Genomic DNA, 23,581 nt, shown 5'->3' on the forward strand with positions numbered 1-23,581 from the left:
CTGAAATGCTGGTGAATCAGAAGGTAGTGAAAACGCCCATGCTTGTGGGTCACCACCCAGCAAGGAAACTACCAAGCCCACACGCTGAGCCTCATTTCCTGAGGAGAGAGGACGCATGCGAAAATACAATTTGCAGGATTCATGAAATACAACGAACTTACAGCGATCACCAGAAAATCGCTCAGGGAGAGGTAACTTGGGTTCAGCTGCCCTGACTGCTGCCTCAGTTTGCACAGCAGGAACTGAGAGGCCTTGTTGCTGGACCGCCCCCCTCAGTTCAGTGACCTGTATGGACAGAGCCTCCAGCTGCTTGGTTATGGAGCCTATAGGATCCATGGTAAATAATTCCTCTTTTTTTTTTCTCTTTTTGGGCCGACTATAATGTCATGGGAAGCCTAGGTAACTTTAGGCTGGGGCCCCTGTGGTGTCCCTCAGACTAGGGGAAACCCTGTCTGTCCCTCAACCAAGGGTTTACACTGAAGGTGTGCCTGCCTGGGCCTCCACCCTGTCCTTGTCTCCTGTCCAGCCCTAAGCTGAACCCACCACCCTCCACCCAGTGAGGAGACCAAGCACCAGACCCCACAAAGAGTATGGACAGGGATAACGGAAATGCACCATAACGCGTACACACAGGGGAATACAGTAATGTGCAAGGGCAACCAAATAATACAACACAGGGAGGCAAAATGGCAACAATGGAATATACTACACCAGCAACCGTATGCTCCTTAGACCACCACTCCAGACCGGTATCGCTTAGCACAAGGCAAGAGCTATAGTCGGCGACGCCCATAGTTACACAGGGCAATTTAAACACAGGGCGTGGCTAAGCCCTCAGCCAGAATGACAGCCTGGTTAACCCAATCCAAGCCGGATCAGAAGACCAACCAGCGCCGCTGAGAACCATGTGGTAGGATGGGGTATTACCGCTGTCTGCCGGACACCCTGGTGCGAACAGTGTCCGACATGACAGTAGTGTAGCAAAGCACCCTTTGGTGGCTCCCTGCTTGGAACACGAAGCGTGCTGGGAGGTGGGTGGAGTTTAGTTTGCACTCAAAAGAGCAGGAAGAGTTTAGGATTTAGTCAGTCAGTCATTCAGTCAGTCGGTGAGTGGAAGTCTGACAGGGAAGTGAGTCAGTCAGTAAGATCCCCGGGAGAAGGATGGATGAAGGAAGTGCTGCAGCCGACCTCAGTGATCTGGGTCTGCTGGCACAGGGAAGAGACATTAGAACGAAAGCCTGATTCTCCATATGAAAGAAAGGATTGTACGGAACGTAAGGAGAAAAGGAGGACTAAGGATTAGGGTTAGAGGAGAACCCTTCCCAAGTTCACAGCGCAAGGGTGGGGTCAGGTCCCCGAGGTTGTATGGATACTAATGGTCCTGCAGCAGACACCAGAGGAATAGACGTCACCACTTTATGCCCACACAAGACTTGGGGGCACAACAGCAACGATAGTGAGCAGGGACTTGGCAGCAAGGAGTTCCTGAAGCAGGCTACAGCTGTCTGCCGTAAAAGTAGAGTTCATAAGAACATCGGACAGGAGGAACTCCAGTGTAACTCAGTGCTGGAGTACTCCATTTTAAAGGCGCTATAAGAGGAGACGTTCAGAAAAGGCACATATGTTGGCGGAGTGTTGGAAGGGAGTACTTCATCTTGCCTGGAGGTTGACTGAGCTCCTGCCCCGGAGGACACGGCACGGATGCGGGCACCTGTACCACAACAGACTGAGTAAAGCTTTGGAACTACATGCCCTGGTGTCCTCCACTTATTCCTGCGTCAACCTACTCAGCACTACTACATCCCCTGTGCCTGACACTACATCATCTATGTGTCACTTCACCTACACTGCCCTGGGACTACAGCCCTGCCTGTGGAGGGCTATAACATCACTGCTGCACCCCACCATCTGTCCCAGAGGATCTGTCTGCAGCGTCGGCTTAACATCTTCATTGCCGAACACCACAGGTGGCGTCACGAATCACTTATAAACTTTCATCACCCTAAGCACACTGAAACAACCCCTTTTACAATGGAGCCCCAGGGCCACGAACCGGGTCGCCGCGGCCGTGACAACTCCCATTGAGAAGATCAACCTGCCCGGTACCGAGTACCCCACGTCCCTGGCGTGTGAGGGCGCTCCACTCTACATCCAAGTTTAAATGCAGCTCAGGGTCACATGGATATCTTGTGTTGTCAGTAAGACTATAGTATTTGGAGTTATGTGGATCTGATATATGTAGTTGCTTTAATATTGTTAATAAGCCTGTCACTTTTCTGTTAATAGAATATGGAATATTTCCAGACATTTTCCTACTCTTAAATTAAGCATGGGTGTTTAAAGAGGACTTTTCAGCAGCTTTTACATATTAGACTAGATACCTCGTGATGAAAGGCCTGAAGAGCAGAATAAAACATTAAAGGGAATCTGTCATCAGGTTTTGCTTCCAGTAAAGTATCACTTTGTTTACTGAGTGGAGCAATTGTGATAGAATCAGAGTTTTTTTCCTGCTGCAGATCTAGCAAAGCTCAGAATGCTGAGCTGTAAAAAAATCCCACTCACACCACTTCTAGTCCTGTAGTGATGATCTCCTTTTGATAAAACACTGAAATTATGTAAACAGAAACACACAGCTTAGTAAGTGACACATCGCTGTAATCAGGGTTTCTGCTCTACATCATCCAGCTCTCAACTTACTTAGCAAAAACCTTCTGATAGATTTCCTTTAACAGAGGTTCTGTTCTTCTCTGAGTATGTTTACTTTTACCCCTGTATGACAATGTCCAATCATAAGCAGGCACCATCATAACGCAGAAGGGAAAAAGCAAATGCCTAGAGAGAATTTCAGAACAGGCTTTTTCGCTGTGATCTTGTAAGAGTGATGTGTCTAACCTTAGAGTGCTTTCGCATTGCATTCAGGCACCCATTCAGTGGATCCATCGGGGCTTATATCCGAACTCTTCGTAAAATGAGATTTAGCCACATGCGCTAAAGAGGCCATAGACTATAATGGAGCTGACAGAGCGAATATGTGCTCTGTCATGCATCATTTTCGGGCGTGTAGGCCTACTGGAGATGGTACTCAGACTCGACTCGGTCTTCTAGGCCTGAGTGTCTGCCTCCAGTGGGCGTAAACACACAAAAATTATGCAGGACAGAGCGCACGGAACAGAAGAAGATGTCAGCTGATATATATAATACTAAGGGCAGGGAGCTTGGAGTAGTAGCACCACCCTAGCACTGAAATAATATAAGAAAAAAACACTGGAGTGGTGCTTTAAGTATTCTAAGCTTTTAACTATTATACAGTTTGTACTCATACTTCATGTGGTTTCAATGGAATGTTAAGTTGTGGTCCCATGATTTTTAGGAAATTATTATTAGGAAATATCCTAGAAAGAGATTTTCCAAGCTTGGGATGAAAGGCGACACACATGAATCCTCATGTGGACCGCAGACTGTCAGGATTCTCCCATGTTGGCAGTGAGAACGTTTGGTCACATAGTGATTTCAGAGTTTCATTCCAAACCTGGACAACCTGTTTAATAACACAGTTCATAACAATACATGACATTAGACATTTTATTATGAGGCTGTGCTTGTGTATTTTTCAGTTTGTGTGGACCTTTTTTTGTAGAAATATTATAAAATATCAATTTAATATTTAGATTATATTCTACAAAAATGAAAATAATCTGTTTTATTCTCGACAGGTGATTGTTTCAGAAGCTTAAGTGAATCTATAATATCTTCAGATTTTAACGCAGACAATCCTGGTATCACACAAAATGCTTACGAAGAGCAGGCAGTAAGCCCAGATATACCATCAACTCTTCACAGCAAAGATCTATCACCGGATCCTTTTCAACATGTCTTATCTTTTGATTCGTTACAGACTGATAAGAAAATGAAAAATAATGGAAGGGATGTTGAACATAAAAGATCTCACAAAGAAGATAAACCAATAGATTGTGTTCAATGTGGAAAATGTTATGAAGATATATCAGATCTTGTTAAACATGAGAAAGATCACACAGAAGCAAAGGAATTTTCTTGTTCAGAATGTCTTACAAGGAAACCAAAGTTTTTCGAGCATCAAAAAACTCACATGGGTGAGAAGTCATATTCATGTTCTGAATGCGCAAAATGTTTTATAGAGAAATCACACCTTATAACACATGAGAGAAGTCACACTGGGGAGAAATTGTTTTCATGTTCAGAATGTGGAGCATGTTTTAACCGGCAATCAAAACTTATTAGGCACGTGCGAAGTCACAGTGGGGAGAAGCCATTTTCATGCTTAGAATGTGGGAAATGTTTTTCTCAGAAATCAACACTTATTGACCATCAAAAAACTCACACAGGGGAGAAGCCATTTTTTTGTTCAGAATGTGGGAAATGTTGGAAAAAGAAATCAGATCTTGTTATACATCAGAGAGTTCACACTGGAGAGAAGCCGTTCTCATGCACAGAATGTGGAAAGTGTTTTAATCAAAACTCTCATCTTGCTATACATCGAAAAAGTCACACAGGAGAAAAGCCATTTTCATGTTTAGAATGTGGGAAATGTTTCTCTCAGAGATCAAAGGTAATTGTCCACCAAAAAACTCACACAGAGGAAAAGCGGTTTTTCTGTTCAGAATGTGGGAAATATTTCAAACATAAGTATAGTCTTGTTACACATCAGAGAATTCACACAGGGGAGAAGCCATTTACATGTGGAGAATGTGGAAAGTGTTTTAAACAAAAATCAGTGCTTGATATGCATCAGACAAGTCACACAGGAGAGAAGCCTTTTTCATGCTCAGAATGTGGTAAAAGATTTTCTCGGAAATCATATCTTGTGGATCATCAAAAAACTCATACAGGAGAGAAGCCATTTCCATGCTCAGAATGTGGGAAATGTTTTTCCCGGAAATCAAATCTTGTTGATCATCAAAAAATTCACACAGGGGAGAGGCCTTTTCCATGTTTAGAATGTGGGAAATTGTTTCAACAGAAGTCCGGTCTTATAACACATCTGAAAATTCACACAGGGGAAAAGCCATTCTCATGTGCAGAATGCGGGAAGTGTTTTAACCAAAAATCATATCTGGTTAAGCATCAGAGAAGTCACAGTGGGGAGAAGCCATTTTCATGCTTACAATGTGGGAAATGGTTTTCTCAAAAATCAAATCTTGCTGACCATCACAAAACTCACACAGGGGAGAAGCCATTTTCATGTTTAGAATGTAGGAAATGTTACAAAAAGAAGTCAGACCTCATGATACATCAGAGAATTCACACAGGAGAGAAGCCATACTCATGCACAGAATGTGGGAAATATTTTGCTCGAAAGTCAAATCTTGTTGATCATCAAAAAACTCACACAGGGGAGAGATCATTTTAATTCTGAGAATACGGGAAGTCTTTCAACGATAAGTATGGTCTTGTTACACATGTGGGAGGTGTTTTAACTAAAAATGAGTTCATTCTAGGCATCAGCAAATTCAAACAAGAAAAGCGATCGGGCCTATGTGTTTAAAAATGTAGTGCAACAAATATGTGAAAACTATAATTTCCACTAACCAAATAAAGAACATGCATAACAAAATCTCTGCACATTCGAAAAATATATTAGAGAGTTATTCTCAAGTTGTGTCTTGAGCAGCACTCAACTTTCTTTTCCTTCTTGCTGGTGCGGCGGGCACTCTTCATTCAGTGATAATTCTGGTCAGTTTCCTGCAGCATTTCTGCTACCATGACAACTTAGGCTAGTTTCACACTAGCGCTTATTTCCGGCAGCGCACGGCGCTGCTAAGCCCTGCCCCCTCCAGGCTCCCTGCCCGCCCCATCCGGTCATCGGCGCCTACTAGCGCACATGGACGCTTGCGATCTGTGCACCCTATCTTTAGCATAGGGTGTGCAGATCGTGCGCTGGCCGTGCGCTAGTAGGATTTTAGTGTGCGCTGCGCACTTTTGAAGGTGCGCCGTGCGCGCCAAAATGCAACATGCTGCGTTCGGCGCACCTTCAAAAGTGCGCAGCGCACGCTAAAATCCTAGTGCACGGCCAGCGCACGATCTGCGCACCTTATGCTAAAGATAGAGTGCGCAGATCGCAAGCGTTCATGTGCGCTAGTAGGCGCCGATGACCGGATGGGGCGGGCAGGGAGCCGGGAGGGGGCGGGGCTTAGCGGTGCCGTGCGCTGCAGGAAATAAACGCTAGTGTGAAACTAGCCTTAACTGTCAGGGCTTGTTCTGGAGTTTGCCCTGTTATCACAATATTTGCTTATAGGGAAAGTAGTGCCTCTAGACAAGGGAGCAGTGACTAGAAGAATTGCTCTGGAAAATACAGATACTGGGTGCTGGTTATATAACTGCAGCTTAGGTGAGTATCTAACTGCTGTATAGAAATCAATGGGCTAGAGATAAAGTGGCTGATATCTCAGACATTATAAAGGATCTATCTTTTTTCAATAATGATTTTTTAATTATGTGTGCATTTTTAATACTATTAAGTGTTATATTCTTTTTTATTAATATCTACTGCTGCCACTGGAGTTTGCTATTTTTATTTGCTGGTGTGCCATGAGTCAGAGAACGACACATACACACAGCAAATACAGTACACACATGCCACAGGAAACTAGGGTCAGTCACCAGTTCAATCTCCTATACTGTGGCAGCATCCACTGTAATGAACTGTTCTCTGTAACAATTGCCCTGATTGTTCGGACCAGCCATAATGTTAAGTGTGTAACAGTACAGACACAGAGGGCTAATGGATGCATAAAGCATGTGGGAACATGATGCGGGGTACCAGGTTATGGTAAAACTTTCGACTGTGCCACACAGGGATAGATTAGGTTAATGTGTTGAGGCGGTAGGCCAGTCTGAATAAATGCATTTTCAGGGCACGCTTAAAATTGTGGGGATTGGGGACTAATCGTATTGACCTGGGAAGTGCATTCCAAAGAATTGGCGCAGCACGTGTATAGTCTTGGAGACGGGAGTGGGAGGTTCTGATTATTGAGGATGCTAACCTCAGGTCATAAGCAGAACGGAGGGCACAGGTAGGGTTGTAGACTGAAACAAGGGAGGAGATGTAGGGTGGTGCTGAGGCATGGAGAGCTTTGTGGGTGAGGATAATAAGTTTTTACTGGATTCTGGAGTGGATGGGTAGCCAGTGTAATGACTAGCACAAGGTAGAGGCATCGGTATAACGATTGGCGAGGAATATGATCCTGGCTGCAGCATTCAAGACAGATTGGAGGGGGGAGAGTTTGATAAGAGGGAGACTGATTAGAAGAGAGTTACAATAGTTGAGATGAGAATGAATAAGAGAAACAGTACGTTTTTGCGGAGTCAAAAGTAAGAAAAGGTCGAATTTTAGAAATGTTTTTGAGGTGCAGATAACAAGAGCGAGCCAGTGATCGGATGTGGGGGGCAAAGGAAAGCTTGGAGTCAAGTATGACCCCAAGATAGCGGGCATGTTGCTGGGGAGTAATAGTGGAACCACACACGGAAATGGCAATGTGGGGTATAGGTACATTAGTAGAGGGAGGAAACACAAGGAGTTCAGTCTTTGACAGGTTCAGTTTCAGATATAGTGAGAACATGATGTTAGACACAGCGTTTAGACAATTGCTGATGTTTTCTAGAAAGGCAGGTGTGATGTCAGGAGAAGAAGCGTATAATTGGGTGTCATCAGCATAGAGATGGTACTGGAAACCAAATCTACTGATTGTTTGACCAATATGGGCAGTGTACAAAGAGAAGAGGAGGGGGTCTAGAACCGATCCTTGAGGAACCCCAACAGTAAGGGGAAGATGAGAGGAGGAGGAACCACAACAGATACAGTAAAGGAGCGGTCAGAGAGATAGGAGGAGAACCAGGAGAGAATGGTGTCTTTGAGGCCAATGGAACAGAGCATAGTGAGGAGGAGCTGATGATCCACAGTGTTGAATGCTGCAGAGAGATCCAAGAGAATTAGCATGGAGTAATGACCATTTGATTTAGCTGTTAGTAGATCATTAGAGACTTTAGTGAGGGCAGTTTCAGTTGAGTGTAAAGAGCGGAAACCGTATTGGAGGGGGTCGAGAAGAGAGTTATCAAAGAGATAGCGGATAAGACGGGAGTGGACCAGGCGTTCCAGGAGTTTAGAGATGAAGGGAAGATTAGAGACAGGTCTATAGTTAGCGGCACAGTTTTGGTCGAGGGATGGTTTTTTAAGTAGTGGATGTATGATGGCATGCGTTAATGAGGAGGGAAAGATACCAGAAAAGAGAGGTTAAATATTTTAGTTAGGTGAGGGGTGACAGCAGGTGAAAGGGACTGGAAGATATGTGACGGAAATGGGTCACTGGTGCAAGTGGTTGGGCGAGAAGATGCAAGGAGCCTGCTTACTACTTCTTCTGTGACTGGTTCAAAATCAGAGAGTGAGCTAGATGCAGTGGGGGAGGGATGACAATGCATGGTATGAGGTGATTGGGAGATAATTTCCTGTCGGATATGGTCAATTTTTTCTTTGAAGTAATTGGCCAGATCGTCAGCTCGGAGCTCCGTGGTTGGGGCCTGTACTCTTGGGTTGAGTAGAGAATGAAAAGTGTCAAAGAGACGTTTAGGGTTATTGGACAGTGAGGTGATGAGGGTGTTGAAATAGGTTTTCAGAGGTGAAGGGCAGTGTTATATGTTCTAAGCATAAACTTATAATGGATGAAATCTTCGTGTAGATTGGATTTTCTCCACAGACGTTCGGCGCACCTGGAGCACTGCTGCAGGAAATGTGTTTGCAGGGTGTGCCAGGGTTGTCGCGGTCTGTGTTGTGGTGTTCTATTTATAGGAGGTGAAAATTCATCCAGGGCACTTTGAAGTGTTTCACTGTAATACTTCAATGCAGAATCAGGACATGAGAGGGAGGAGATAGGGTCAATGAAGACTGCAAGTTCTTCCTAAGTTTCTGGGTGTTAATGGCCTATATGTTTCTATAAGTATGGACAGTGGGGGTGACTTGAGCGGCCTCGCAGTTCTTGATAGAGAATGAAAGAAGGTTGTGGTCAGAGAGCGGGAGAGGGGAGTTTGCAAAATCATCCACTGCACAAAGCCGAGAGAAGACCAAGTCGAGGGAGTTTCCGTCTCCATGCGTTGGAGAATTAGTAAGCTGCGAAAGGCCAAACGAGGAGGTTAGAGATAAAAGGTAAGTAGCAGATGGGGAGAGGGGAAGAGCAATGGGGATGTTGAAATCGCCCATGATGAGGGTAGGGATGTCACAGGAGAGAAAATGTGGAAGCCAAGTGGCAAAATGATCCAGGAACTGATGGGAGGGGCCGGGAGGACGATACACCACTGCCACTCGCATGGAGAAGGGGGTGTAGAGTCTGACGGCATGGACCTCAAAAGAAGGGAAGACAAGTGAGGGTAGTTGAGGGATAACCTGAAAGGCACATTTTGGTGATAGGAGCAGACCAACGCCTCCACTTGCTCTATTGTCTGATCTTGGGGTATGAGAGAAGTGTAGTCCACCATGTGAAAGAGCAGTAGAATCGTAGAGTTGTAAGGGACCTCCTGGGCCATCTGGTCCAACCCCCTGCTCAAAGCAGGATTCGCTAAATCATCCCAGTCAGATGTCTGTCCAGCCTCTGTTTGAAGACTTCCATTGGAGGAGAACTCACCACCAGTAGCAGTGGTAGTGTCTGACTGCTGGATCCAGGTTTCAGTAAGAGCCAGAAGGTTAATAGAATTAGAAAGGAAAAAGTCATGAATGAAGGAGAGTTTGTTACACACTGAGTGAGAATTCCAAAGTGCACAATTAAGAGAGACAGATGGCATGCAGGGAATATTAATAAGATTAGAGGGGTTTCTGAGTGTAGGAGTTGGGGGGGTTTGACTTTCTATAACATGAGGGACCAAGGTTGGGAGCAATGTCTCCTGCGACTAGGAGGATAGAAAGAGTGAGCAGATGGTTAAGTGATTTGTGAGAGCGTCTCTGATGTTGAATGGTGGGACTGAATGGATCTGTGCAATTTAGCAATGTGAAAAGAGTGTGAGTGCTATACATAGGAGGAAAGGAGTGAGGGGCCAATATTGATGGAGTGTAGAGAGTTAATGCCAGGGCGGTGGATGTGTGTGAATGCAGCGGCCAGGATATAAATTACACAAATGCATATGGTATATATTTGTTGTAATCCAAATTTACAGGGAGTAGATGTATATAAATGTCTTACCTTTCTCCTGCCCTGTCTAACTGCCATGTTATAACTGCCTCATACTTCGATTAAATGTGCATAAATGCCCCCTGCATAAATGCCTTCCCCAAGCTATGTCTGAATATTTTGGAGGCTAAGGCTTAGATCTTTTTTTTTTTTGCTCTCTCTTCTCGTTAATCAATCAAACTAAATTGAGACAGCAGGACCCAATAAATGTTGTGGTCAGATAAACAAATGTCCAGCACTACATTGATCATAAAGCACTTTGAAAAGTTTCTTGACCTCACAACATAGGGGGACAAGCAGAGTAAGTTGAAATAACTATATACCAGATATAAGATTGCATAGTTGAAAACACATATATAGCATTCAGAATTAACTTCTTGCTGACATTGAATGGAGTGGAGACACAGGAGTTGATTCAGAGCAGAGATTGAAAAAGCTGGTTACCAGATATAAGCCTGCATAGTTGAAAACATATAGCATTCAGGATTAACTGCTTGCTGACATTGAATGAAGTGGAGACACACAGGAGTTGATTCAGAGCAGAGATTTAAAAAGCTGGTTACCAGATATAAGCCTGCATAGTTGAAAACATATAGCATTCAGGATTAACTGCTTGCTGACATTGAATGAAGTGGAGACACACAGGAGTTGATTCAGAGCAAAGATTAAAAAAGCTGATTACTTGTATGAAGAGAATAGAGATGCATGTCACTTTCATCCATGTTATAACTGCCTCATACTTTGATTAAATGTACTTCGATTAAATGTGCATAAATGCCCCCCGGTATAAATTGTTAGAAACTTACACCATTTAATATGAAGGTAAAGTTTCTTTTAGCAGGGCAGGGGTTAATCTGCTCAGTTGGGAGCACCTGGAAGCTTTCCTGCATTAAGGCTCTCAGCTGTGCACTGTTAACCACTCCCCTCTCATATAAACTGGGTCCTGGCTAGCACTCTTTGTCAGAGGTAATTTGTGCTGAATGGCTGGAGGTTGTTGGTTATTATTGAAGGCGTTTGGTGGATTTATCTGTGACTGTAGCTAGGTTTTGAGTGTGTGATAATTCCCTTTCTTCTACATTGGTTTAACCCCATCCTCCACCCTCAGTGCATTCCTTTGTTGTCTGTGTGAGTATATTTGTATGTTTGGTATTTTTCATTATCCCTGTTCATATTACCTTATTAGTCTGGTTGATGTATTACTGTACACTACTACTCCCCTCTTCCCCGGGTGGGGAAAAGGTACCGAGGGTGGTTTCAGGAGCTAAGGCAAAGTACGTGGCCTCGGCTTTTTTGACTATCAGAAGTAATCTGGGGCACAGGATGAGCTAGGGTGCCCCTAACATTAGGGACAGGGAAGGAGCCCTGTGACACCCTACAACTGTTTCGCGACACAAATCATCAAGAACCACTGCTGGCTGCTTCCTTTGCAATTGCCGAACAATAATATCCCAGATGTGCTTGATGGGAGGCAAGTCAGGAGACACTGCAGGCCATGGTAGCATGGGTAGGCCACTCACTATTGCACGAGCAAAATGCGGCCCGGCATTGTCATGCTGTAAAACCTCTCCAAGGACACTTTGGATAAACGGCCATACCACTGGTTACAGTACCAAATTAATGTAACACCAAGCTGTTAGTGTGCCTGGAATATTCACTAGAGTACTACCGTACGTCATGCCACACAATATTATAATGCTAGGTGTATGACCGGTGTCACTATCTCTCATGATGGCCTCTTCATGCCGTTGTCCATGTGGTCCCCAGACCAATCCCTGGTTATATCATTGTGTCCAAGACAAATGCTGTAATCACTGAAAAGGATACACCTCCATTTGAGCCTCCAATCTCCATATGGAGTCCACGTAACACTATGAAATGGCATTCATGAGTGAATTGTAGTTCAAAACTGCTAAAAGTTCTTCCATAAATTAAAATGAAAATAAAAGGTGGCAACAGCAAAGCATAAGGTAATATAATTGCGGCATCTGGTAGTAAAATTGCAGGAGCCGCAAGCGATATCACCACCACTTTTACCAGCTGTAGTACTGCAAAATGCAGGACACAATTGCCTTACTTTGTCTCTGGCAAGGATATTAGTGAGGAGGATGTTATAGATTATATGGCACATCACTCATCTCCGTTACAGCAGCATGATGTTACCTCTTATAGTGACACTGTCAGTTTACTGCACATTTCTCCTCTTCCATCACTTTAACAGCTCATCTATTTTGATTGCAGACATTTAATTCCTTCAAAGACATCTGTCTTTTTATATAACTTTTTTTTTAGTAAAGATGTTCTAAAAATATGAAGACATAAACATGTATGTGAAGGCACGGGGGGGTTGGTGAGCGCCCCAGTCCTCTAGCCGAAACTGCATGGACCAGGGATCGTCCCGCTGAACGCCCGCTCTCCTTTTAACCTGGCCATAAAGCTACTCCGACAACACGGTGAGGCTAAAACAGTGTGACAATGCTTTATTGAACCACAAAACAGGCAGATAACAGAACAGTCCAAGAAAAATACCCCAAGATGGTGAACATTACAGAGTCTCACCCTTCTGCTCACTCACCAGGACAATGGCAGCTGTTACTTCAGAGTTCCCAAGGTCAACTACCCCACCTGTGGCACGCACACAGTGAGGAGGTAACGACAAGCGTAGGAAGATGACAGTTCATTCAAGTACAAGGTAGTTGACCCGAGGGTCATAACCGGACTTCTCCGAACTCCATGGTGGCAGGTGACTGGTGGGTACCAATCCAGGTTTTCTCCAAATGTATTCATGGTTCAGCAATGGTCAGTGGAGATCTTTATTCTTCCAATCGGGACTGAGGTCCCCTAGGTTGTTTCCTGTAGAATGGTAGATCTGTGTCCCTTGTGATAAAGCCATAATGTATTGGCAGCAGTCCTGTATGGTCTCCTGGATGTTTGGATATTTTGGCAGAATCTCTGGCTGTCTCTGTCTTAATAGAGGCATGCAACCTCTTTTTATACTTACCAAGTGTCCTTCATTTAGTATTGACATAAAGGGTAAGAATGGAGATGTGATCAAGTAGCATTACTTGATTATTTAATCTATTTGCTGTTTTTCCTCCTCTGTTTTTGAAGTACCAAACTATCTAGCCTACTGTCACGCTGTAGCACTGCAGGTAAATGCAAACTCCACTAGATGGCAGCAGAGCGGAGAGAGGGCTGAAATCCTGCCCAGAGCAGACCAGCAGAACTGCAGCGAGGTTAACACCAGGTGGCAGCAGAATACAAGCCGGGTCGATACTAGAGAGTAGCGTAGTACCAATGGGAATCCCAACACAGAGTCAGAGGAGAGCCAAAAGGTCAGTACTGTTCCGTAGCAGAAGTACCAGAAGGAAGAGACAGAATCAGGTCAGAGCCAAAGTAGAGTCAAGTACCGGCGAATCCAAACACACAGGGACACAGAGTTGTGGCGAGAAGTGAGGAATAAACAGACATGGGCAAAGACAGCTAAGCGCAGCAGGACAAATCAGGGTTTCCCCAGAGCCAGCTACACACGCTGTAGGCAGGAAATATAACTGGCACTGCCTGCAGGATGCAGCACAGAGTAATAGCAGACCTGACACCGGATCGAGGCAGAGAAAGTTAACCACTGACATGACCAGAGGGGGGGGGGGCACTGGACCCCCAGGTTTCCCAGGGTAACATGCATGAAAAGCCCAAACCAACCGATCAGCATGGACTGATCAAGCCAGGACTCAAGATCGATCCTCAGGACCGTAACCTTTCCAATGTACCAAGTACTGAAGCGAACTGCAAACCATCCGAGAATCGCCAATCCGTTCATCTTCATACTCAAGTTTGTCCATCCACAGAGACAGAAGGCGGAGGGGGTGGAGACCCAGTAGAGGAAGGTACAAATGGCTTAAGAAGGGACTTATGGAACACATTTGGGATACGAAGTGACAGAGGTAAGTGTAAAAGAAAGGCAACTGGATTGACAACCTCAATGATCTCATAAGGACCTATTATCTTGGTACCCAACTTAACGGAAGGAAGTTTCAGATGTATGTTCTTGGTAGACAACCACATTTTATCTCCTACCAGAAACTTAGGTCCTACAGATCGTTGCTTATTAGCAAAATGTTTGTTTGCGCTGTGTCACCCAAGTGTTCTTCTGGACCTCCCTCCAAAACCTCCCACAAGCGTGGAACCGCCAAATCAGCCCCTGGACACCCCATGTCCAGCCTGGAATATTTACTATAATGGAGGTGAAACCCGTAGTTACTGAAAAATGGAGACGTGCCAGTGGACTAATTAACCCGATTATAAAATGCAAACTCAGCCACGGGCAACGAGGAAAACCAATCATCCTGCTGGGACATGGCAAGACACCGCAAAATCTGTTCTAGTGACTGATTGGTCCTCTCCATCTGACAGTTGGTTTCGGGATGGTAGGAAGAGGAGAAGGTCAAGCTAATACCCAATTTCTTACAAAACTCCCTCCAAAATTTGGACACGAATTGAACCCCTCTGTCAGACACCAAATTCAGAGGCATACTATAACACCACAGGAAGGCGAGCTACCTGGAGTGGACCCGACCTACCCCTGGTCGAGCTGGCCAGATGAAGACCGACCCCAATACAAAGACTGTTAGGGGCAAGCCCAGAGCTCTCGGAGACCACAGTAGTCGATAACAAGGGCGGTTCAGGAGGTAAACGGGTAAAGAGACGGGGAGGGAACAAAGGAAGGTGGAAGACAATAGGGATACAGGAACCAGGGATGAGGATCCAGGCAGGAAAGCAGGACAGGATTCAGGACGGACGAGGGACCAGGGACGAGGCTCCAGGAGGACCGGCAGGACAGGGCACTGGACAGACGACGGTGGAAGACACTGTGACAGGACTTCAGACAGCCGGTAGCGGAGAGAACTACAGAGAGGGAGAAAGTTATACACATATGGTATTGCTGGTAGCGCAGCGCACAGAGACACAAGGGGGCCTGGGGTAAATAGATACGATAATCAGGCGCGTCCACTAAGAGGAGGCAGCCTAAAATACCCTAACCCTCACCCTGATTGACTAGACAGGGATTTCCAGGTCAGGTCACCTAGTGTCTATAAAAGACTGGTGCTGTGCGCGCCCGCGCTTTAAGTGTACTAGGGCGCATGCGCAGGCGCCGGAAATTCATCATAGAGCACGCGAATGGAAGCCAGGGAGAAGTTCGGCGGGGCCACCCAGGGACAGCGCGCCAGGATGCAGGCAGCAACAGAGGACCAGGCAGTGGGTGACCTGGCAACAGCATCGGCAGGGACCCGGGCAGCGGAGAAGGCAGCAGCGATGGTAACAGTACCTCCTCCCTTACATCCCTTCTTACTACGACTGGAAAGAAATCTGTTTAGAATACATGGAGCATTGATGTTTTCAAGTGGCTCCCAAGAACTTTCCTCAGGACCAAAACCTTTACAATCAATCAAGAAAAAAGTTTTTGCACTAACATTTTTCATAGCAAGAATATCCTTCACCTCAAAAAGTCTTCGGTACAAACAGGTTGGGGAGTAGCCCCAGATGAGGGATGGAAGCCATTAAAAATTGCAGGTTTAAAAAGGGATATATGAAAGGTGTTGGGAATATGGAGCAAGGCAGGCAATCTCAACTTGTAGGCAACATTGTTGACTTGCTTGAAGATCTCGAAGAGACAAATGTAGCGTGGACACAACTTATAAGATGGCATCTTGAGTCTAACGTATTTGGAGGACAGCCAAACCTTATCGCCGGGCCTAAAGGGAGGAGAATCCAGGCGACTCTTATCAGCGTGCCTTTTCATCCTTCCACATGCTCTGTCGAGCGCCCCCTTGACATCCTCCCAATTCCAAGGATAATCGGCTGATGGTACCCCTGAGGCTAGAGAAGATAAGAGCAGTAAAAATATTTGCCAAGTCAGGAGTTGAGGGTAGGCCAGGCAAAGGAACAAAGTGAGCCATCTTAGAGAAGTGATCCACAACCACAAAAATAATGGTACAGCCAGAGGAAATCGGAAAGTCGGTAATGAAATCCATCGCAATATGCTGCCAAGGAGTTGAGGGAATGGGAAGAGGAAGCAGAGCTCCCTGAGGTAGTTGTCTGGAACCTTGTTTCTGGCACAGGATGGACACGAGGCAACAAAATCTTTGAAATCCAAGCGCAGGGTAGGCCACCAATAATAGCAAGCGATGAGGAGAAATGTCTTCTTTATCCTGGCATGTCTGGCCAATTTGGATGAGTAGTTCCCAGAGTAGCACTCTCCTTCTGTCACCCTCCGCTACTAAAGTCTAACCAGGCGGCGGAATGGTCGGAGCCACAGTGATGATTTTAAAAAGGGTCCATAATATGTGCCGGTTCCTCCTCCATGTCACCAGTCTGAAAAGCGATGATCAAAAAGCAACAGTCACATAAAAAATATAATTTTTATTGAAACACGTAATTAAAATTCACACTGCCAAATACTTAAGACGATAAGATAGTACACGACACTCGTCACTTACAATTCACATTTGACGCCCAGATCCAAAAGGAGCAACTGCACATACAATAGTCAACAATTACATGGGGTGCCCACACATACTGCTCACAGCGATGGTGATACACAGGTTTTTATCAATAATACCTTTTGTGTGTCTATTGATGAATTATCCCGGATAATTAATTATAAACGATGTTATGCAAGGATTACCAGCCATAGCATAACAGAATCAATCCCTCCAATATGGCACAAGGATTTAATGGGTCAATATAAAAATCACCCCTATTGCACACCTCCCAAAAATAATCCACCAATGTATGTTAAGGTAAGAAATTAACACCTCTCAGACAGCCTGCATATGCACTATTGGACAGGACTTTACCTATTATTCCATGTGTTTAAATTAGCACAGTGGCTATCACAGTAAATTATGGGAAAGCCACTGCAAGTCCGTTATAACCCCACTAGTCCACCATTCCTATAATCCTCAAAATGCACAACATTCGGTAAATTTACCTCCTAGGTGGTGGGGATGCAGGTTGCTGACTCCTCCTGGACCAGCGCGTCCGCCCCGATGCGCGTTTCGGACTCCTTTCTCAAGCTTGGTATAAAGATGATTCTCCCTCAAACGCTGCAAGACCAGACGGACACTCCTTCTGTGGGACGGAAGATCTGAAGAAAAGACTAGGATGTCATCCAGATACACGACACAGGAATATAGGAAATCGAAAATATCGTTAACAAATTCTTGGAACACTGTGGGAGCATTGCATAGGCCGAATGGCATGACCAAATACTCATAATGACTGTCCCGAGTGTTAAAAGTGATCTTCCACTCATGCCCAGAGCGAAGGCAGATCAAGTTGTAGGCGGCCCAAAGATCGAGTTTAGTGAAAATCCGGGCCACCCTTAAATGATCGAAGAGCTCCGGGATTAGTGGCAGTGGGTATCTGTTCTTGACTGTGATGTCATTCAGGCCTCTGTAGTCTATACAGGGACGAAGAGAACCGTCCTTCTTTTGACGAAGAAAAATCCCACACCTGCAGGGGAGGAAGATTTCCGAATAAATCCCTTGGCCAAGTTCTCCTGGATATATTCAGACATGGCCTGAGTCTCAGCAGGAGACAACGGATAGATCCTACCCCTAGGCGGTGTAGAACCGGGAATGAGCTCAATCGGGCAGTCATATGGACGATGTGGGGGAAGATTCTCAGCCTCCTTATTGAAGATCTGCAAAGGACTAATAGATCGAAGGTAATCCAGCGGGAGCAGAGGAAGGTTGTGGAGAGTTAACCAGATGAACAGACTGCAGACACCATTCCTGGCAGGAGTGTCCCCTACGAAGCACATCACCAGAGCGCCAATCGAGAGTAGGTTCATGCGCCCGGAGCCAGGGTAGACCAAGTAAAAGGGCATGAGAGAGGTGCGGCAGCACGTACAAGGCAATCTTCTCCCGATGTGGAACCCCTATTCGCAGCTCCACATCTTCAGTCACCATAATGATGGCCTCTTGTAATGGTCTACTGTCCATCGATGCAATCAAACGTGGTCTCTCCAGAGTTAGGACCAGAATCCGGAGCCTCCTAACTGCCTCAAGGCTAATGAAATTGCCTGCCGCACCCAAATCCACATAGGCCACCTCAGAGTAACACCTCTGATTAAAAATTATCAGAACGGCCAAAGTCAGGAGTAGAGAGGAATCAGGAACACCTAGCGAAAAAAAAATACACAAAGAAAATGGGAGACGTTTATTAGCATCCTGAATAGGACCTGTGCACAATATATACCATATGGGAATAAACATGCTAGAAATAGGAGGACAAAAAGAAAGCATTTAGAGAATTAAAGCAAGTAGGTAGTGATGAGGCATTAAATAAATACAGAAAATTAAACAAATTCTGTAAAAAGCAAATCAAGACAGCAAAGATTGAGACAGAGAGACTCATTGCCAGAGAAAGTAAAAATAATCCCAAAATATTCTTTAACTACATAAATAGTAAGAAACTAAAAAATGATAGTGTTGGCCCCCTTAAAAATAGTCTGGGTGAAATGGTGGATGAGGATGAGGAAAAAGCCAATATGCTAAATGACTTTTTTTCAACAGTATTTACACAAGAAAATCCCATGACGGATAACATAATCAGTGATAAAAATTCTCCATTAAATGTCACCTGCTTAACTCGGCAGGAAGTACGGCGGCATCTAAAAATCACTAAAATTGACAAATCCCCGGGCCCGTATGGGATACACCTCTGAGTACTGCAGGAATTAAGTACAGTCATAGATAGACCATTATTTTTTAATCTTTAAAGATTCCATAATAACAGGGTCTGTACCACTGTTAGGAATGGCGGAACGCACTAAATAAATAAATAATAAAGTGCGTTCGCCACTCGGGGTCCACCGTGCAGAAGGTGTTATCACTGCTGCTGAGTAATGGCAGATGCGCTATATGGCGGTATAATGCGCACGGGTTAAACGCCACCTGATGTGCGCTGAGCGGACTCTGTTAGCTCACAGAGGCGCTGTAACATAACCAAACGCCGAGCCTGTTAGACTCACAGGTCTCAGCTAAATTGCACGCGCGGTATACGGTCACAGGACACGGGCCCAAGGCTGAGGTCGGTGTCCATCTAGACCTACCGTGTGTGCGGCGTTGCTACCGCGGATGCTGGTAAGTGCTGCTGACTGCAGCGCAGCGGCAAACACAGATGCTATACGATAGTGCCGTGAGGCGTGGCATGATCGGATGCTAGTGTAGAGGTGTGGTGTGCACAGTGGCCTAAGGCTTGCCACTGACTGGCGCTGACTCTCTAGTTCCCTATCCACATGCGTAATGTCAGAGGGAGAGGAATCTTAATAAGCCAGTCACTAGAATCATACATCCGTCACCATTCACAAATCTAGCAAGTAAAGTCTATACTAGCACATGACCGAGCGGCCAGGACCTTCCAGATCTCTGAGATAGACCAATCAGATCTGGAGAAGGACCTGAGCACGTGACTCCTGACCTCCAGTGGGAGATCATCTCGTGAGCATGCTCAGTGGAGCAGCAGAGGGACTTAGCCTCAGGAATGTCCTGCTGCAGAGCAGCATGTGAGGCTCTGGATTCCTGTTGTGTCACTGCAGGAATCCGACACCCAACAACCACAGGACTGGCGTATGGCAAATATGGTGCCAATATTCAAAGAGGGGACAAAAACTGAACTTGGAAATTATAGGCCAGTAAGTTTAACCTCAACTGTGGGTAAAATCCTGGAGGGTTTTATAAGAGATACTATACTGGAGTATCTGAAGAAGAATAACCTCATGACCCAATATCAACATGGGTTTACAAGGGACCATTCCTGTCAGACTAATCTGATAAGCTTTTATGAAGAGGTAAGTTCCGGACTGGACCAAGGGACGTGGTGTACATGGACTTTTCAAAAGCTTATGATACGGTGCCACACAAAAGGTTGATACATAAAATGAGAACAATGGGGATAGGGGAAAATATGTGTAAGTGGGTTAAGAGCTGGCTCAGGGATAGGAAACAAAGGGTGATTATTAATGGAGCACACTCGGACTGGGTCACAGTTAGCAGTGGGGTACCACAGGGGTCAGTATTGAGCCTGCTTCTTTTTAACATATTTATTAATGACCTTGTAGGGGGCATAGAGAGTAGAATTTCAATATTTGAAGATGACACTAAACTCTGTAGGGTAATCAATGCAGAGGAGGACAATTTTATATCCCTTTTTGATAAAGCTTAAGCGAAACGTGCGTCAGGGGTGACACGTGGCTCCAGAGCAATCAGGCACCATACTACATGGGTAAGCACTAAAAAGCATTTGTTCAACTTGGGGTTATTTGGTAGTTTGCTGGCTGGATATTGAGGGCTGGTCCTTATATATATATATATATATATATATATATATATATAAGTAAAGTCGCTGCATTTTTTTATCTATGATAACTATTGGTGATTATGATATTGAATATAATTATTACTTGGTGCTGTTAAGATACAATCTGCCTGTAACTTGCTTTGGATAACATTACCTAGGGTTATGTGTCGTATTTATTGTATTTTAGGTATTACATATATGTATTTGTAATAAATAAATATATATATTTTTTGAAAAATTTTTTTGTGTATAGTACTCCTTTTTTCTTCTTTGTTGAATATTCAGTGTGGAGTTTACATTTACTTAATCCATTTAATTATTTTGGGCATTTATAAATCTAAATCCACTTGGATTTTTATTTTTTAAATAGATGTTACTTTGCCCATAGTTGTCTTTGGATATTTGTGGTGCAAATAAAGTGTATACTAGCGCATGGCCGAGTGGCCATGCGGGCCTTTTATAGCCGTGTGCTGCCGGGACCTTCCTGATCTCTGAGATGGACCATTCAGATTTGGAGAAGGACCTGAGCACGTGACTCCTGACCTCCAGTGGGAGATCATCTCGTGAGCATGCTCAGTGAAGCAGCAGAGGGACTTAGCCAGGGGAAGAGTCCTGAGGAGATCATTTGCATATTCCCAGTGCCTTCTGGGATAAGTGAAGAGTCTCCGCGAGCTCAACGATCACTGGGTTTTGGCCGCTGCAGCTGAAAAGAGGAAATTGGAAAACCGCGCGCCGACCGTGCGAATTTTGGCTCATCTTTCATCGTTTTTAAGAAATCTCAACATGGAAGAGGCCAGGAGCCATTTGGTGAGCTGCATTTCTTGCTACATGTTCACAGACGTACCAGTGGAAAAGCTAAACTTCACATGCCACAAATGCAAGCTTGTGTCCCTGTTGGAGGAAAAGTTGCAAAATCTCGAAGAGAGGTTAGCTACGTTGAAGATCATTAAGGAAGGTGAAGAGTTTTTAGAGAGAGCAGAATTATCTCTTCATGTTACAGAAAGAGAAGAAATTCGAAGTGCACCTGAAGAAACAGAGGAATGGAAACATGTGACCCAGAGAAGCAGGAGGATCAGGAGGCAGTCAGCACCCATACTTCTCAAGAACCAGTACCAGGCTCTCACGCAGGAAAACGATGAAGAAATACATCAGGATAAGACATTGCCCACAAACAGCAACCTTGTACACCTTCAGAATCCTCCTGGATGGAGAAAGAAAAATGTGAAGAAGAAACGGAGAGTGGTGGTCATGGGGGATTCCCTGTCGAGAGGAACAGAGGCCACTATCTGCAGACCGGATATAACTTCAAGAGAAATGTGCTGTCTTCCAGGTGCAAAAATTAAAGATGTGTCTGACAGGATATCAGGACTCTTCAGACCTACAGATGACTACCCATTCCTGCTACTACACGTGGGGACAAATGACACAGCAAGAAACGACCTGAAAACCATCTACAGAGACTTTGAAAACTTAGGCAAGAAAGTGAAGGAACTGGGAGCGCAGGTGGTCTTCTCTTCCATCCTCCCAGTGGATGGCCATGGAACAAGGAGGTGGAATAAGATTCTGCAGGTGAACAACTGGCTACGTCGATGGTGCCGTCAGCAACGATTGGGATTTCTGGATCACGGAGTGAATTACCTATACGATGGACTACTTGCTAGAGATGGGGTGCACCTTTCGAAGACTGGAAAACAAGTATTTGGAAGTCGCCTTGCTACACTTGTAAGGAGAGCTTTAAACTAGAACAACGTGGGAAGGGAAGCAAAAAACCAGAAAAAGCCATACACCTGACAAATGCTATTGAGAACTCTGCTATTAGAAGTGGAAAGGAAGAACAAAGACAAAAGAATCTAAATAATAAAAATATTGGAGAAAGAGAAACCAATCACAAACTAAAATGTTTCTATAATAATGCACAAAGCATGGGCAACAAACAAGTAGAATTGGAATTACTAACACAGGAAAAGAAATATGATGTCATTGGAATCACTGAAACTTGGTGGGATGATACACATGATTGGAATACAAGACTAGAAGGATACAACTTATTTGCAAGAAACAGACTTGATAAACGAGGAGGAGGTGTCGCATTTTATGTTAGAAACGCGTATATCTGCACAGAGATTGAAGCTTCAGAGACTGGGAGTTCTGTGGAAACTGTTTGGGTAAGAATACAAGGACAGAACAATGGAAAGGACACCATTGTAGGCATTTACTACAGGCCGCCTGTGCAAGCTGAAGATATGGATGAACGCTTTATGCATCAAATGGCCAAGTTCTCCAAAAAATATGACATAGTTGTCATGGGAGATTTCAACTATCCAGACATTTGTTGGGAATCTCTCTTAGGCAAAACTAACAGGTCAAGAAAATTCTTATCCTCTCTTGCTGACAACTTTATCTTCCAAAAGGTAGGGGAGAAAACAAGGGGAACTGCTACCTTGGATATAATCCTTATAAACAGGGAGGAAATGGTTGAGGAGGTAAAAGTGGCTGGGACCCTAGGAGGTAGCGACCATGCTATTTTAGAATTTTGGATAACTAGAGGAGGAAGACCTGTGAAGACTCAGACGTCAAGGTTAGATTTCAGAAAGGCAGATTTTAAGGGATTCAGAAAGAGAATTGGAGGGATCCAATGGCTGGATATTCTTAAAGACAAAAATGTCCAGGAAGGATGGAAAATCTTGAAAAATGAAATTCTCAAAGTACAATTGTTAACAATTCCGAAAAGAGGGAAGAATAGGAAGCATTTAAGGAAACCAGGACAGATGAACACAGAACTTAAGCACATGCTAAAAAGTAAGAAAGAAATGTTTATAAAATGGAAAGAGGGAGGCATATCTAAAGAAGAATACAATGCTGTCTGCAGAACCTGCAGGGCACAAATCAGATTAGCTAAAGCTGACAATGAATTGAGCCTTGCAAGAGATGTCAAAAGCAATAATAAAGGATTTTGGGGATATGTCAAAAGTAAAAGAAAAGTCAAAGATGCTATAGGATTTTTACAGGATGAAAATGATGAAATGGTA

At 44.5% G+C, this 23,581-nt stretch overlaps 1 protein-coding gene and 1 long non-coding RNA gene across 6 annotated transcripts in view; one reads left to right on the plus strand and one right to left on the minus strand.

Moving 5' to 3' along the window:
* LOC141051040 (uncharacterized) overlaps positions 1–5,593 on the plus strand; it is a 159,350-nt gene extending 153,757 nt beyond the window's left edge. For 4 of the 5 annotated variants that reach the window (XM_073547849.1, XM_073547847.1, XM_073547846.1 and 1 more), the window contains one exon: positions 3,714–5,593. In XM_073547849.1, coding sequence (XP_073403950.1) covers positions 3,714–5,389 — 1,676 coding nt within the window. In that variant the 3' untranslated portion in view covers positions 5,390–5,593. The remainder of the gene's footprint in view (positions 1–3,713) is intronic. The other variant, XM_073547848.1, reaches the window with a different exon arrangement.
* Positions 5,594–12,652: 7,059 nt separating this feature from the next.
* LOC141051210 (uncharacterized) lies at positions 12,653–18,462 on the minus strand. The gene is made up of 2 exons (XR_012220594.1): positions 17,179–18,462; positions 12,653–16,559 (listed from the first exon to the last, which is right to left on the minus strand). It is a non-coding gene; the product is annotated as an uncharacterized lncRNA (long non-coding RNA).
* Between the last annotated feature and the right edge of the window lie 5,119 nt (positions 18,463–23,581).

This window comes from Dendrobates tinctorius, unplaced genomic scaffold (assembly GCF_039654945.1).
Source record: "Dendrobates tinctorius isolate UK_male_01 unplaced genomic scaffold, ASM3965494v1 ptg000155l, whole genome shotgun sequence".
NCBI lineage: Eukaryota > Metazoa > Chordata > Amphibia > Anura > Dendrobatidae > Dendrobates > Dendrobates tinctorius.